This window comes from Bos javanicus, chromosome 17 (genome assembly GCF_032452875.1).
Source record: "Bos javanicus breed banteng chromosome 17, ARS-OSU_banteng_1.0, whole genome shotgun sequence".
NCBI lineage: Eukaryota > Metazoa > Chordata > Mammalia > Artiodactyla > Bovidae > Bos > Bos javanicus.
The window spans coordinates 3163608-3181918 of NC_083884.1; the positions used below are offsets into that span (position 1 = coordinate 3163608).

At 36.6% G+C, this 18311-nt stretch overlaps 1 protein-coding gene across 5 annotated transcripts in view; it reads right to left on the reverse strand.

Annotated features, from left to right (window-relative positions):
- The window catches only part of RBM46 (RNA binding motif protein 46), a 58561-nt gene that overhangs the window by 38049 nt on the left and 2201 nt on the right, over positions 1–18311 (reverse strand). For all 5 annotated transcript variants that reach the window (XM_061383904.1, XM_061383905.1, XM_061383906.1 and 2 more), the window contains exons 2-4: positions 6700–6861; positions 5348–5815; positions 4075–4857 (exon numbers count right to left, since the gene is read on the reverse strand). In XM_061383904.1, coding sequence (XP_061239888.1) covers positions 4075–4857; positions 5348–5815; positions 6700–6850 — 1402 coding nt within the window. In that variant the 5' untranslated portion in view covers positions 6851–6861. The remainder of the gene's footprint in view (positions 1–4074; positions 4858–5347; positions 5816–6699; positions 6862–18311) is intronic.

Consider the following 18311-nt stretch of genomic DNA (forward strand, 5'->3'; position numbering starts at 1 on the left):
AAGATGTGATATGGAATGACCCGAGATGTTTCCATACATCAAATATTTAGTATAGAACCTATCTCCTAGCCCCCAAGTCTGTATTCTACACATTAAACCCACTGATGGTGGTGTGGTGGTCTAGTTGCTAATTCGTGTACAATTCTTTGCAACCTCATGGGCTGTAGCCTGCCAGGTTCTTCTGTCCCTGGAATTTTCCAGGCAAAAATACTGGAGTGGGTTGCCATTTTCTTCTCCAGGGGATCTTCCCAACCTAGGGACTGAACCTGCATCTCCTGCATTGCAGGCAGACTCCTTACTGCTGAGCCACCAGGGAAGTCCTTAAACCCACTGAGTATCCCATTTATTACAGCTTCCTAATGTTGAATAATCAAATGACAGATAATTTCTTATCTTGTTGTTGGGTACTGAGTTCCCAGGGAAGTTACTCTCTGACATCCTGAAGATGAAGACAGTCTCTATCTTTGAAGTGAAAAATAATAATAATAAGGGTTCAATTTTGGCAAGAACCCCAGCTTCCAGCTTTTCGTAAATTATCTTGCTTAAAATAAAGCTTACTATAAATGGAAACCAAAAAAAACCCAGAATATTTTAAAAATTCATTTTATGTTACTATGCAACAAGAATATTTTGGATTCTAGTAAGAGCACTAAATGGTCACCAGAAGTACTCTGATTTGGTACTTAAATAATGCCTGCTCTTCCTTGAAAAAACTTCTATGTCCCTCAACACCAATAATCATCATTTAACTAAATGAAATCTATTTTTTTTCTCTTTTATTTTTCAGACTTGAAAAACAGGTATAGTGAAGCTAAAACAAATGTGGATAGTGAAAGCACACTCTTAAAGAGCTGAGACAAAAAGGCAAATGACTGTTTATATAGCATAGAACAGCCAAAGATCATTAGGGTAAGATTTAATAGCATCAGAATAGCATCAAAACTCAAAGAGAAGAGTGTCAAAGCAAATAAAATGCTACACCTAAAGAAAACATCTTAAAATATTAATAGCAGTTAAATTCACTACCTAGGAAATTAGATACAAATTCTTCAAGAAAATAGAGCCAAAATATGATTTCATATTTAATGAACTATATTTGAGGGGGCTTCCCTGATAGCTCAGTTGGTAAAGAATTCACCTGCAATGCAGGAGACCCCGGTTCGGTTCCTGGGTTGGGAAGATCCACTGGAGAAGGGATAGGCTACCCACTCCAATATTCTTGGGATTCCCTTGTGGCTCAGATAGTAAAGCATCTGCCTGCAATGCAGGAGACCTGGGTTCAATCCCTGGGTTTGGAAGATACCCTGTAGAAGGGAAAGGCTACCCACTCCAGTAGTCTGGCCTAGAGAATTCCATGGACTGTATATGTATAGTCCATGGAGTCACAGAGTCGGATAGGACTGAGAGACTTTCACTTTCACTCACATTCGAGGAATTCCAGGAACCAGTAGCAACCTCGCAAGATCTTGGAACAATCTAATGCTTGAAACATGCAGGACATCAGTAACACAGCACCTCTTCCCCTCTAAAAACACAACACTATCACCAACTGATCTCAACCCTGAGGCACGCAGTGAAACTCTGCAACCTTTATTTAAAGGAAACCGCGCATAAAAAGGCACAACTCATTAAAGCCCAAAGGACCCAATGGTGACAGAAGGAACAAGCATGCCAAAGCACTGCCAACAGTATTCAGCCTATTCCTAACCTGCCTTGTGGCAATGTGTCACTTTCCAGCTGCCTACTTTAAAGACCTCTGAAGGTCTGATGTTTGTTTTCTTATTAAAGATTTCTAGACTTCTGATTTCTGATTCTTCCACTTCCTTGAATTCTCTTTTCCTGCTTAGCTGCCTCTTAGCTCAGCCTTCATTAGGATTTCTAGTCAATCACAGTTTGTGTGCTACTATCTATGGACAAGGCCTCTAGCCTTGTGTATGAAATTCAAAATTTGGCTTGCATTTGGATCTTGGCTTTTGTCTCTGATGATGAACTGAAACTGAAAAATAAAATAAAACAGAAACTGTTCAATTTTTCATTATAAGCAGTTTTGATATATGTTGATAAAATCTGTAATAGAAGACTAAAGCAAATTGTCTGTGCCCTCTAAGAACTTCATTCCTTGACACTAACTGTATCCCTAATGAACATATTCAAGTTGGAAATACTATAACTCAACAGGGGTTGTCTTTGGGAACTACAGGTGAACAGGAGTTAACTATGGCCCTAGGACTCAAGTGAAAAACATCTTAATAATGGAATTTACAAGTAGATGGGTCAACTATGTCTAAATAGAAAATATGACAAACTAAAAAAAAAGTTTTAAGAATCTTGCAAATTTAAATTTGTAAAGAAAATGAACAGATATAGAAATAAAATATGTTTCAAGCACAAGTATCTTGCTCAGCAATTGAATGCCAAACATTCCACTTTGAAAGAATAATTTGATCCATTTTCTCTAAGAACACTGTTAATCATTTGCTATCCACCTAATTTTATCTTTAACTCAGACTGTCTTTATTAAAAGAAAAACTGAAGGATTCTATTGAGTTGACCAAAAAGGTCATTTCAGTTTTTCTCTATCATCATACAGGCTTCCCAGGTGGCACTAGTGGTAAAAGCATCCGCCTGCCAATGCAGGAAACGTAAGAGATGCAGGTTCATCCCCTGGGTTGGGAAGATCCCCTGGAGGAGGACATGGCAACCACTCCAGCATTCTTGCCTGGGGAATCCCATGGACAGAGGAGCCTGGTAGGCTACAGTCCATGGGGTTGCAAAGAGTCAGACGTGACTGCAGTGACTTTAGCACACATATATGTATCATCATACAGAAAAACTCAAACTTTCTGGCCAACCCAATGTTTTGTACATGAAATGAAATCACATCTAAGACTTAACTTAGATGATTGTAAAATTTCCAAATTCCAAACTAATACTTGAGAACACTGCTGAAAAGTTTCTTGTAGGGAACCTCCCTTCAGCCCTAAACTTCTGACTCCACCTCCAAATAAGAATCTCCTAAAAATATTTGTAATACCATGGGAGTGGCCATGATACATAAGCAAGTCTGTTATGAGGTACAAAAATTATCTCCCTTTAACAATGATTTTCCTTTTTAATTTCCTCTCCTTAACAAATTTGAGAATGTAAATTTTAAACAGATGCAATATTCAGTAATATGATTCTACAACTATATAACAAATAAATTTTAAGCTATGATTGACAATTATAATCAAGAGCAATTATAATCCTTAGTAGGAGACCTTTCCATTCTATTGTAACTTTCAATAAGCCAGTATTCTTCTAATAAATATTATTTTAAACACAAAGTAATAACCAACTGAAATCTACAGCTGCATTAAAAAATGAAACAAACTAGTGCAAGGGGAGGACAGTCCAGAGAGACTAAGACAGAACAGTAAAAACAGCAGAAGGCAGATACCAGAGTGACATTACATCTCTTTCTTCACAAGGCCAAATATTTAGTTAGCATATGGCCCAAAATGTGTCTTAATTATCCCTCAAATGCTTTAGAGAAACTTTTTTAAAAGCATGAAATTAAAGAGAATGGTCATAAACATCTCTTAATGATGCTTCTTGTTTTTCATGAGTTAATAATGACAGATTTCCAGATTGGTGAGCATAAACTGTGTCTACACATGACCCATCTGAAATGCTTCTGATTTTAAGCCTAAGCCTGCTCTCAAAAAAAGATTATCATGTAGACTTCACCAAGGATGTAGAAACATTCTTATAAACTGGTTTAAGTCATAAATACTGCAACTTATAAAGAAATTATTTCAAATGAAGATTAGTCACTACAAAAACAGTAAATTGATAAATTAAGATAGTGAACTCTCAGTAATCAAACCAAATGTTCCCCCCAGTAAATAATAAATAAAAAGCTAAATATAGGAAGATCAAGCAGAAGTCTCAATAAAATTTAGCATGAGTTCACAAATTTACGTTAAATACTCACCACTAATGTTGAGTTCAAACAAAATACATTTATGAATAATCTATAATACTTTCTAATTTCATATTCTACTCTATTGTTTAAAGTACTTATAAACTTACCCAAATGAAGTAATGTAAACTGGGCTGCCAGTTCCTTTGCATCTTCTAACGTAGTACAGAGTTTGTCTGGCATGAAGTAACTCTGGGATCCATTTGCAATAGCAGGAATAATGATTTTATATACCAAGAGTACTTTCCCATCTTGACTTGTTGTTGAATATAAATAATATTCTGGTGGTGCCCAATTATTTTTGTTGCAGTAATAATCCAAATGCATTACTGCAGAATTGAAATGATTGGACTTTAAAGAATACATACTAATTGGAGTAAGCTTTGTTCCAGGAAAAAACGGGTAAGTGCATCTTTCAATTTCAGGGGGGCTTGGGCTATGCTGGCCATTGAGACGAGCTGGAAGAGCTGGCGGCTTTCCTAGAATTTTGGGGTGACTCTCTTCTTTGTTAGCAAACACAATCAGGTTTTCAGAATTGGGGCTAATCTGACCATTAAGATGCTGTCTCCAAGTGTTTTCTTTATTTACAGGTTTTGCCAGTGTTACCTCAATACTTGCTCCATCAATGCATTTTCCATTCATTACTGACATGGCAGCCACTGCATCTTCTCGGTTGAAAAAGTGAACAAAAGCATAATCTCTAAGTTTCTTTACTCGCTCAACTGAACCAGGTTTGAATTTATTGAATTCTGCTTTAATTGTTTCCTCAGTAGTTGAGATCATTAAATTTCGTACATAGAGAACTTTAACTCTCTGCATAGTTTCCTCATCAACCTCTTTCTCTGGGTCAGCCCAATCCACCTGAATGGTATGGCCCCACAGTTGGAAGGTTCCTGTAAAAAAATAAATTTGAAGACAATTAAAATAAATCAAAATCAAAAATAAGTAAAACTGTTTCTCCAAAGAAACAGAAACTCAAATACATATAATGTATTTGGTAAAGTATTAGTTTCCTATTCACACAAGTTTTTACTAAGGTGAACTGAGACAGACTTACAGTGAAATTAATTTTGAGAGTCAGAAGAACAAATACAATTCAAAGACAGACCTTTATTAGAAGGATTAGGTACTGTCCTTTTTATTTTTATCAAACAACTAACAGCTAAACAAAACTGTATAATTCAGTAAATCAGTAAACTGTTATAAATGACTCATTTTATAGGATCATATTCTTTTAGAATCATTTGTTTTACTTTCTTAATTTCTATTCCTCTTCAAGGGCACTACATATCTTCATAAGTTGATCTACGAGGTACTGCTATTTTTTCAAATGTATAGTAAGGTTAACATAGAAAAATAACCTTTGAAAAAGGATACATTTACCTGGAATTAGTTTTCTCCTAGCCATAGCAGCAGCTCTGTGAGATTCATATTCCACAAATGCAAAACCACGATTTTTGGTCTTATCAGTTGCACTTGGGTAAACAATGACATCTACAACTCCTTCTGTAACTTTCTTCATTTCATCCAAGATTTCTTCTTTCTTCTTTTCTTTTGGAATAGCTCCAATAAATAATCTGCAATTATCCAAGCTTACACACACACCAATAAATTTCCCTGGTCTAATTTCATAATTATTAAGAATTCTAATGGCTAACTGGGCTTCTTCTTTTGTAGTATACATCACAAAAGCATAACCTCGATTTTCACCACTAAATTCCATCATAAGTCGAAATTCATATATTTTCCCAGCTCTTTCAAATACAGGAACTAACTCATCTTCATACATATCACGAGGTATTTTTCCTACAAAAACTTCACAGCCTCGAGGCGGAGGTGGACCTTCCCAACCTGAAAGACAAAAATAGACAAATTCTAATAAGGTATTTATGTTTACTATTCAATAATTCATTCCACAGGTTTACTGTGAGCCTTCTATATGCCATGCACTATTATACATAATGGGGATACAAAAATGAACAAACTAGAAGCCTCCTTCCTTCATGAAGCTTATATTCAATAGAAAAAGAAGACAATGAGTAGTGAGTGCTATGAAGCAAAATAAAGCCACAGAAGGGTTGATATTTTTGGTAATCAGGTACCTCTTTTCTAAGCATGTGAGGTTTAAGCAGAGACCTGAATAAAATGGAGGAATGAGCCTTGAGAATGTATCAGAAAAAAGGAAAAGCAAGTGCTTTTTATATTAGTTATATTAGAACAACACACAGCAAGCAGGTCTGTATGGGAAAAGCATACTTGAGGGAGGAGTTAAATGACAGGCAAAGCAGCCATCACTGCCGTTAGAGGCTACGATTCTGTCTCACAGAAAGTTAACTGGAGGGTTTTGAGCAAGGAAACTGTACTGGCTATTGGTAGAAAGGCAAAACAATATATCTAATAATCTGCTTGCATCTAGTATAAACACCACTCCTCTACTTGTTACTCTTTCTGATTCCTCCCCAGATGCCCTCCCCTTTCATAGCTAGAGCCCACTTTCCCCACTGACCTAATCCTGACTTATTTCTTAACTGCTACTTAAATCAACAGTAGAATGTTCAGGGAAAGACATGCATAACAAATATAATCTACCTCTTTTCCTTCACAACAGTAAACATGACTGCTGAGGTCTTAAAGTGGTTTCAAGGAAAGAGCTATTTGTTGGGATACTTGTGGAGATATATATCTAATGTAAATGACTGCATTAAACATCCAATTTTTTGAACATAAATCCACACCTGGAGGTGGACCACCAAACTTCCTTTGCCCATTTTCTTGAACCATGTTGTATCCAGTCTTTTCCATCAAAGCAAGCAATGCTGCTTCATTCTGAGTACCAGTCCGTACTTTGCTGCATCCATTTGTTCCATCTATAGTTTCTTCACTCATGGTTGCAGTTCCTAAAGCAAAGTTTAAGAGAAGTGTTTATGACACAGAGCTCCAGGAGGAACCTATGAAGCTTTTCTCTAGGTGCAAAAAACCAAGAATAGTTGTGGCTGCTATATTCAGAGATCACTGAAGCCTTGGCCCCAAAGTTCTTCCCTACAGGGGAAGCTGGAAACCTCTTTTAATGTCTCTAGTCAGTTAAGCAGTACCTTTATAAGGCATAAGCTACAAAGAAAGGGATGCAAAAGTGAAAAAAACAAAAGAACAACAAAAACAAAAGTGGGAAAACAGGAGTAAGTGAAAGGAGTTAGAGGAGGAAACAGCCAGCAGAAATAGTAACAAAGTACTCAGAAATTCTAAAATGATATAGCTAAAATTAGGTGACCTGAGAAAGTCCTTCTTAGTTCTAAAATATCTGAGTTTTCTTCTGAGTGATGAGAAATATAGCTACAAACATCCATTATCATATACACCACACCCACAAAGTCTTTTTACGGTTCCTCCCAAGCTATCCAGTTGTGTTAATGATACACTTCTGAAGACAACATAGAAGGAAAGTAGCTCACACACCCTCACAGCTAAATGCAGCAGTCCAAGGCTCTGTATTAAGCTACCAGTCATCATCAAATTGCCTACTGAGTTTGCCTAGCAAGCACTAAGAATGAGATTTTTAACTGGCATCTTGAATTCAACATATTTAAAACTGAATGTCATTTTATCCTCCAAACCTGTTCCTTCCTGTTTTACCTTACCTCCATCAATTCATCTGGCCAACTGATAATGACACCACAAGGATTATTTATTACTCCTTCTCCAAACTGTCACAACCAGAAACTCAGGAACTTAATCCTGAGGCCTTCCTCTGACTCAGCTGATCAGCCACAAAAACCTGCATATTTTCCCCTCTAAATATTTCTTGAAATCAATCTTTTCCTGTATATCCCACAGCCTGTTCTCAATTATATCTTACCTGAATCAGCATAGTCATTTTTCATCACTCAGGATCCACAGGCGATGATTCTAGAACTCCCAAGGACACCAAAACCCACATATGCTCAAACTTCATATAAAATAGCATAGTCGTTTGCCTATAACCCATGCTGCTGCTGCTGCTAACCTATGCATATCTTCCCATATACTTAAACCATCTCTATAGATTACTTACAATATAAACATAATGTAAAGAGTTGTAAGTACAATGCAAATGCTATATATGCCACTATGTGTGGCAAATTCAAGTCTGAGGAACTTTCTGGAACTATTTTTCAAATATTTTTGATCAAAGGTTGGTTGAATTTGCAGTTGTGGAACCATGGATACAGAGAGCTGACTATGCTAGGTTCCTAACCATTGTTCCAGAGATTTTGTCCCCTTCAGACAAAACCTCAGTGCTGTCAAGATGATATAAAAATATGTACCTGACTACTTTAAGCTTCTACAGATCAAAACTAAAGGGGAAATGAGTGAATTTACTTTATCTTAGAACCAAGAAGGCTCTTCTAAGAAATAAACAAAAAAACCTCAAAGAAAAATAGTACTAAATTACTTTTACTACCCTGGTGGTTCCAACGGTAAAGAATTCGCTTGCAATGTGGGGGACCTGGGTTTGAACCCTGGGTTGGGAAGATCTCCTGGAGAAGGGAAAGGCTACCCACTCCCATATTCTGGCCTGGAGAGTCCATGGGGTCGCAGAGTTGGACACGACTAAGAGACTTTCACTTCATTTTTACTATGTAAGTATTAACTATTTTGAAGGCAGAAAATTACAAACGGGGGTGAAATGATCTGCAACACAACATAATAAAAACCTAATTTTCTTAAAATAGAAAGAGCAACATGGTATGATAATTAAGAGCAAACTCAGGTACCTAAATGATTGCTTAAATGTGATCTCTGGTTCCTCCCCATATTACCTATGGCTTTGGGCAAGTTTGGCCTCAGTTTGTCTCTAAAAGTAGAAAATAACAGTTTCTATTTCATAAGATTGCTGACAGGATTAAGCATAAAGGGCTTAAAATAGTAGTTTGCATATAAGCATTATAAATTTATTATCTAATTAATACAATAATATATATACTTAAAGTTAACTTTTAGGAAAATAATCCTATTGTGTAATAAATTAATAAAAAAAAAAAAAACTGCTGACCAGGGACTGCAAACATGAATTCACTCATTCATTTATTCAATGAATGTTTATTAAGGACAAACTGTGTGCCAGACACTATTCATTAAGTCTGGGATACATCAGTAAGGTAAAAATCAAAACTGCTCCCTTGCACAGCTTATACTCCAAGAAGAGAAACAAATGATAATACAAGTAATATGTAAATAATATGTTAAAAGATAACAGGAGGAGGAAAATGAACAGGGTACATGGTTGGGGAAGAGGTGTGCAGAAGAGAGTGTACAATTTTAATCAGATAACTAATATTCAGAGGTTCCTGAGAAGATAACATTTGAGCAAAGAACTGAGGAACCTGGCCATTGGAGTTATTTGGGAAGAACAACACAAAAGGAAAAATGAGGACAGAAGCCCAAGAATAGAAGTGTGCATGGCACATATGAGGTGAGCAAGGAGACCGGTATGGTAAAGCCAAGAAGAGAACAGCAGGGGATGAAGTCAGCAAGGTAACAAGCTGCCACATCTCACAAATCTTCTAAGTCAGGTGCTGAAGGTCCTCAGCATTGATTCTGAGTAAATGTGGAGCCACTGGAGATTCTGAGCATGAGAGTAATATGATCCTTCATTTTCAAAGGATTATCTGCCTGTTGTACTGTGAAGTCTGTAGAAGAGCAAAGGTGGGAGCAAGGAGACCAACAAAAACCAAGACTAAAATTCAGGTGAGATGATAGTGCCATGCACCAGAAAGGTAGAGGTGGAGGGGAGTCTCCGATGTGAGATACAATTAGAAGGTACGTCCAATAGCTTTCTGACAGATTGGATATGAGATAAACAGAGATGTCAAGGATAACACCAAAGTTTTGGCCTGATCTACAAGCAGCAAGGAAGTAAGGAAGGCTGAGATAGAACTTAGAACTTATACTTAGGGGTAAGAGCAGAGTTCAGTTCTGGGCCTGCTAAGTTTGAATACCCACTAAATGACCAACTTAAATGCCTATAAGGCCATGGCAATGAATGTTACATGAGTGAAAACAAAAGGCAAAACCACAGGATTCTGACAAGTGCTGTGGATTGTGTTTAACAAGAAAGACACTGGGAAAAGGCAGTGGATACTCAATTCTAGCAAACTGTTACTGTGAGGAAATCCCCAGTTTGCCCAGTTACGCTAAATTTTCCAAGGTTTCAGGAGAAGCCGGAAATCTGCAGATTCATATGTATAATCTCTCAATTCTTAAAATTTGAGTCAAGGAGCTGCATTAACATATTAAAACTATAAAACTACATAAATGTCATCCATTTACATTTGCAAATACTCACAGCATAAAAATGGCATGATTAAAATGTAATCTGGTAGAATATTATGTTCAAACTTAATCTAGGGTATATGTTACCCAAATTCCAACTCAAAAAAATTAATGAGTCAAACTCTCACAATTCAGTTCAAGTTTCTACACATTTACTGAATGTTTTCTATGAACAAGCATTTTTCTGGATTTTTATTCATGTGGATGACCCTGAGGGGCAGGACTACAACTCAGGTGGACAGCAGACGACAGATTAACTCAGTGGGACTTTCTGCCAAGCAGACAGAACTGCACAAAGTTGGAAACGGCTGACCAGAAGATGTCTTCCTGCCTAACTGAAGTATTCAAACACAGGCTGGACATGCTGGAGAGATTCAAGCAAAGGGGGCATTGCTGGACCATGTGGCTTTTAATATTCCTCCCAAAATTTAATACAAAGAGAGTTCAAGCATGCTATGCTATGCTAAGTCACTTCAGTCGTGTCCGACTCCGTGCAACCCCATAGACGGCAGCCCACCAGGCTCCCCCGTCCCTGGGATTCTCCAGGCAAGAACACTGGAGTGGGTTGCCATTTCCTTCTCCAATGCATGAAAGTGAAAAGTGAAAGTGAAGTCGCTTAGTCGTGTCCGACTCTTATGCCATTGCCTTCTCCGGAGTTCAAGCATAGACTCTGCCTTTTTAAAAGGACCTACAATCCAGGAAACAGTAATATCATCATCATGCAGTCAGCTTCCTTCTATGTTTTAAGCCTGCTTTTTTTTTTTTTTTTTGCCTCAGATATGCAGATGATACCACCTTTATGGCACAAAGTGAAGAGGAACTAAAAAGCCTCTTGATCAAAGTGAAAGAGGAGAGTGAAAAAGTTGGCTTAAAGCTCAACATTCAGAAAATGAAGATCATGGCATCTGGTCCCATCACTTCATGGGAAATAGATGGGGAAACAGTGGAAACAGTGTCAGACTTTATTTTGGGGGGCTCCAAAATCATTGCAGACGGTGATTGCAGCCATGAAACTAAAAGACGCTTACTCCTTGGCAGGAAAGTTATGACCAACCTACATAGCATATTCCAAAGCAGAGACATTACTTTGCCAACAAAGGTCCATCTAGTTAAGGCTATGGTTTTTCCAGTAATCATGTATGGATGTGAGAATTGGACTGTGAAGATAGCTGAGCACTGAAGAATTGATGCTTTTGAACTGTGGTGTTGGAGAAGACTCTTGAGATTCCCCTGGACTGCAAGGAGATCCAACCAGTCCATTCTGAAGGAAATCAGTCCTGGGTATTCATTGGAAAGACTGATGCTAAAGTTGAAACTCCAATACTTTGGCCACCTCATGCGAAGTGTTGACTCACTGGAAAAGACTCTGATGCTGGGAGGGATTGGGTGCAGGAGGAGGTGCAGGACAACAGAGGATGAGATGGCTGGATGGCATCACCGACTCTAAGGACATGAGTTTGAGTAGACTCCGGGAGTTGGTGATGGACAGGGAGGCCTGGTGTGCTGCGATTCATGGGCTCACAAAGAGTTGGACACGACTGAGCGACTGAACTGAACTGAAGTGATCTCTACAAGAGGTTCATGGTTTCTTGAAAACAAAATGTTGCAGGGTTAAAAAAAAAAAAAAAGAAAACCCTGGAAATTAATTCAATTATAAATAACAAAAACTGTAGAAACCAAACAAAATAGCTGCAGACATTCTGTGGCTTAAACTCTGATATGCATAAAAGCAGAGATTCCTATGTGCCTTGAACACTTTCCCTATTATCCAACACAGTGCTCGGTACACAGTAGGTACTTAGTAATTATTTGCTGGATGAAGATGCTAACAGAAAATTAAAAAAAAAAAAAACCTTAACATGATTTCATACACTCTAGGCATTAAATTAGAATGATTTTTAAAGGAAAATTTGGCAATCTTATTAAATTCTAAAATGTATATATACTCAGTAATTACTAAGAAATTAACCTACGGATATAGTTGTACAAGTATATAAAGATATAAACACAAGCATGTTCACTGAAACACTGTGTTCAAAATAAAAAGTCTAAAAAATTTCTAGTGGTCTACCAATAGAGGACTGATTTTAAAATTATGGTATACCTACATAATGGAATGTTATGCAGCTATTAAAGAATGTCATAGATTTGTGTGTGCTGATATGGAAAAATATTTAAGAAATATCACATGAGAATGAGTTGGAAAACAATATACTGACTATGTATCAACCGTGTTTTTTGTTTAAAGATATATATGTATATACTCACAGATGTTCGTGAACACAAAAATTAAAGACACACGACTTGGAAAAATTTACAGGGAACTTTAACAGTTGTTATCATCTGTAAGTAGGAACTAAGAGTTAAGGGACCTTAACTTGTCGCTTTTCTGTAACTATCAAGAGCATATGCTACTTTTACTAAAAGCAAAAGGTCATTTCAGGGATTTTCCACTGTTCTTTAAAGACAAAATCTAAACTCTCTTTTAAAAGCATCATAAAGGTCCTTTCCTCACCAGCCCAGCCTCTCTCTCTCAAACTTCGCTTCTTGTATGTCAACAACAAAGCTTATCTAGTTGCAATTCTGCAAACGCACCATGTTCTCATACACCAGCCTCTGCATAGGCTGCTCCACAGTCCTCTCTTGCTTTCTTTGCCTCTCCCAAACTTAATATTTTCCAAAAAAAAAAAAAAAACCAACAAGCAAAAACAAACCATCCCTTCTCCATGCTAAATTAGATGCTGTATCCTTTTGTACTGCTACCATCTCAGAGTGAGGGACTGTTGGGCCCTGCCGCCCCCTCATTCCCCAACCCCTGACAGATCTTAAGCAGAGTCTGGTCTTTGATTCCCAAATCCCTACCACAATGTACATTCCCTGGCACATTGGCTAGCTTAGGAAGATACATTGTGGTCTAAATAAACATAAGAGGCATGGGTTCTAGTTCTCAGTCAACAGATCTTTGACAAATCACTTTACACTTCTACCTTTACTAATTTCTGAAATTCCACTGTACACTTATTTCTGCATTCATTTATTTAGCACATTTATACTCTGCATGATGACAAGCATGTTACACACATTATCTCATCTAGTACTTACCCTCTAAGATATTATTTTCCATTTTAAAAATAAATAAGCTGAGAATAAGAGAGGTAAAAGTCATAGTGCCTATAAATTGATAGTGCTTGGTAGGGTAGACATGCAAATTAGAAGCCCATCTGCCTAAATATGGGATTCCTAAACCCCTACTTTATATTACCCTCATTTTACTTATTTAAAAATCTGAGATGTCCAGAAAGTAACATAATTTACTTGAGATCATATAACCTGAATCCAGATTTTTTTTCACAATAACAGTTTTTTAAAAATGTTTAAAGTAACAAATTAATTAAAACTACAGCGTGATTTTTAAAAAATACTGTATAAACTTGGGGGGGGGGGAATCCATCAATGGAAACTTTCTGGAAAACTAATAAAATAACTTCAAACTTTAATTAGAGATCTTAAAATCATTTAATTCAACCAATTTTGCTGCAAAGCAGTCACCCATCTTATTTTTGAATACTTATAACAACATAACTTGGGCTAATTCTTTAATAAAGGTCTTTTTAATGAATCATTATCTTTTTCCTTTTAACTTTCACCTACAGGTTCTGACTTTATCCTTCTGGCCAAACTGAACATGCCCCTTTCATATAACTGCTTTTGAAAAACGATTCTCTCCTTCTAAACATTATTGTGCATGTGTGCTAAACTGCTTCAGTCATGAGCTACTCTTTGTGACCCCATGGACTGTAGCTCACCAGGCTCCTCTGTCCATAGGCTTCTCCAGATAAGAATGCTGAAGTGGGCTGCCATGCCTTTCTCCAGGGTTCCTTCCCGACCCAGGGATCGAACCCATGTCTTCTACAAGACAGGCAGATTCAGTTTCTTTAATCCAACATTTTCTAAAATGATATTCCTAAAATGATTATTCTAGAAGCTATTAGCAGGCCTCAAAAATGTGTTTTATGCCTAATACCTGGGAATCACTATACGTCCCTCTTAGGAGCATCACAATGAACAGCAGCATATTTAAGGCCACAAAAATTTTAATAAAAACAAATCTTTCCGCTTTAACTCTGTGTTTCCCAAACATTTCAATACGATACTCTAACTTTCCTTGGTAATTAGCTTTCTAGAGAGCCATTTGGAAAATGAGTGTATCAACTGCTTCTATGATAGTTTCAAGCTTCCTCACTAACCTCTTTCCTTTGAAACTGAAAAGGCCACCAGTGCAAAGAAAGACATTAGTGTTTGACACAGCTGCATGACACTGACAGTTCAAATTAAGCAAACTGTCAAAAAACAAAAAACTTACATCTGCCTTAGCCTATAACAAGTAACCAGACTTTAGACTCATACTGAATTTCACCTTCTTAGGTTCAACTCACCACTTCCTCCAACCCTCCTCTCTAATATTTTATCAACTTGTGCCCCATTCATGAAATGACTTCACTTATTCTCCTCTTCCAGGACACAACTCTCACATATTTTCAAGTTTAATCAATAGCTATCTTTCCAAAGATAATCAAAAAGCAACTTAAATCTTCCCAAGTCTGACTAGTGATGGTAACAGAATTCAATACTGGTTTAAATAGTCATTCTTATTCATCTTTGATTCGGATTAAAACATTCTGTCATCTTTATAATAAAAGAGAGTATCTACTCATTAATATTATTTGGGTACTAACAATTCATTTTAAAAATGTATTTACACTTGAAGAACAGGTATAACTGGTATCCTAAAGAACTCTTGTTTTAAATAATACAGCTACTATGTAAAGGCCCATTTCCAGAAAAGGTAGAAAGCTGTTCATCTTTTCTTCAATTTCTCCTTCCATGTTCATTTCACCATGGCTGGTAATGTCTCATTTCTCTTTATACGTTTTTCAGATTCTTCTAATTTACTGGCCTCATACATTTATTAACTGACAGAAGTAGAAAAAAAGCCTTATCCAAGGAAAAGTCTTAAGTCTGTACATCCAGCTGTGTATCTTACACTATACTTTAGGAATATATTTTATTAATGTGATATAAATCCAATAAACTATTATTAACAGTTTCTTATAAAAGAGATGATACTCTTTGACAATCAGAATCATTAAATATTAGCTAACCAGCCTTTCGTCTTTGAATAAACACAATTTTTTCTATCATTCCTTTAAAATTAAGAGCATTTTAAATAACTACATTTCTCAGTTTAAGACTGTTTTATTCTAGGTTTTGCCATTATACCATTACTGCAGACTCTGCAGTAAGAAAATACTAGAACTGCAAGTGGACCTTAAATCCCTCAAATTTTACACACTGGAAAATTAAGAGTAAATAAACTTGCTTAAGGTCATAAAACTAGTCATTGAAAAGACCTGGGACCCAAACCCTCAAACTCTAAGAGATTTATAAACTCTGGCTCTCTTCCATCATTTATTCTGTGTGTTGCTCAGTCCTGTCTGACTCTTTGCGACCCCATGGACTACAGCCTGCCAGGCTCCTCTATCCAGGGAATTCTCTAAGCAAGAATACTGGAGAATTGGTTGGTTCTCCATGCCTTCTTCCAAGGGATCTATCTCCCCAACCCAGGGATTTGAACCCAGGTCTCCCACATTGCAGGTGGATGCTTTACTGTCAGAGCCACCAGGGAAGCCCATCATTTATTCTAGAGGGACCTTAATGGATCCCACAGGACATCATACTGGCCCACTACACTAATGACATCATGTTGACACAATGTAGAGAAAAGGAAAGTGTGAGATTTCCATTTTTTAAACATGCTGCAAGAAAAAGGATGAGCAAAGAGAGACTCTAGTTTAATATGTTACCTCACACATGAAATTTACTGCCTATAAGCACAACAGATAAATACAGATTCTGCTTCTGTTTTATCCAAAACAGTTCTGGACTTTTTTTTTTTTTAAGTATAATGCACAGCCTGCTCCAAATGGCTGATTTCTGCAACCCACCCCACCCTCCCAATTACTTTATAGATATATATCTTCAGTTAGCCCGTGTCACCAAAGTTGTGTTTTAAAGATATTATCTAGAGTCCCATGTTTAAATAATAGGCCAGACCCCACATTAAAGACTTTTTCTCTAAAGAGATAGTAAAAATGTATGCTATATTTAGTACATTTCAAGAAATCTCAATCAAAATACAAAAACTTGAAATTGCAGAAGTATAAGATACACTGGAGAGTCACCAATCCCACTCTCTTTAAAAAGAGTATGTTCTTATCTTAAAGTCTCCCAAACAAAAGTAACATATACATATATCTAATTCACATTTAAGAAAGCTGAAAAATATCTAACATGAAGACCATACTTTATTTAGCCAAAATGTTTACAAAAGAGCCAGAATTCAAGAACCTCAACCAGAGAATCATAAGTCAAATCTAAAGCAGGCATACAGTATTTTTATACTCATTTCAAAATGTTTCAGAATCTGAGAATTACCAAAATTCCAAAGAGGCATAGCAGTCCTATACATTATGACAAAGCTGATATTATCAATTGAAGGTTCCAAGACTCAATTAGTCCTCTGGCACTTTCAGGTGTGGATTCACAGTGCTATGTGTTTGACAAGGTTTTCTCCTTCCCCTGTTGACCCAAATAATCTGAGTAAACGAAGGAGGATTCTGAACATGGGAATGGCATACCATGTTTATAAAAAATAAAAACTGGGAAGGGTAGATTAAAAGTTGTTGTACCCTATGTGGACTCTAGCTTTCATAGATAAGTCTTTTTCCCCCAAACTTTGGACTTTCAAAGATTTCTCTTCATCTCTATTTTAAAGTAAAAGAAGAAAAAAAGAAAAAAAAAATCCACCAAAGTGGAAGGACCAAAATATTTAGCCAATCACAGGACAGATACTCAAGCAGCAATCTGAATCAAGTCTTTAGCCTGAAATGGTTAACTGTATCTTCATTAGTGTTAAGCATCTTAATAACAAAAATTTCAAGTTTCAAACTCCTACTGAGTTTCAAAATAGAAAATATATTAATGAAAAATAAGAAACACAATTTTAACAAAATATAAGTGAAAATCATTCATCTAAAAGAATGTCAGTTGTGTTCAAGCTATACTTAAATTCAAACTTCAACTTGTTACGTAAAAATTTATGAAGTTGTGAAAATGAACATTTTATAAATTTTGATTTTTAAAAACTAATTTAACAGTGAAAAAATATTAATTTCAAAAATATCAAAACACACTTATAAAAAGCACATTAGATCTTTAAGGTATCCCTTAAATTACATGGCATTAAATTTCTGACTTGTTCGTTCAGTTGTTATTGACGGTGGTACATGGTTAGCAGATCAACAGAGATTTTTTAGCAACAACTCATTTTAGTGACAGACTGCACTATAGCAATATGGTTGGAAAAATGAGAAGGATAATCGAAAATGTATGGATGTGTAAGTCTAAGCTTATTTCAAAATAAAAGGGTGTAGTGGTTCCATTACCTTCCACTTTACTTTTATTACAGATGAGAGCACATTTTTATTTCTGTATTTTTATTCCTACATTTTACTCCTAAGTTAAATATATCTATGTATAAAAAGTTTTAGAACTCAGTGTTTCACAACTTCTAGTAGTACTGTCAGAGAAGGCAATGGCACCCCACTCCAGTACTCTTGCCTGGAAAGTCCCATGGACGGAGGAGCCTCGTAGGCTGCAGTCCGTGGGGTCGCTAAGAGTCGGACACGACTGAGCGACTTCACTTTCACTTTTCACTTTCATGCATTGGAGAAGGAAATGGCAACCCACTCCAGTGTTCTTGCCTGGAGAATCCCAGGGACGGGGGAACCTGGTGGGAGGCCGTTTATGGGGTCGCACAGAGTCGGACACGACTGAAGCGACTTAGCAGCAGCAGTAGAAGCAGCAGTAATACTGTGGACGGCAGATTTAAATTCAGAAAACACTTAAAAATTGAACTACTTTAAAAATAACTGGAACTAATAAGTGTCTAAAATAGTGCTTTGAATATGGAAGTGTT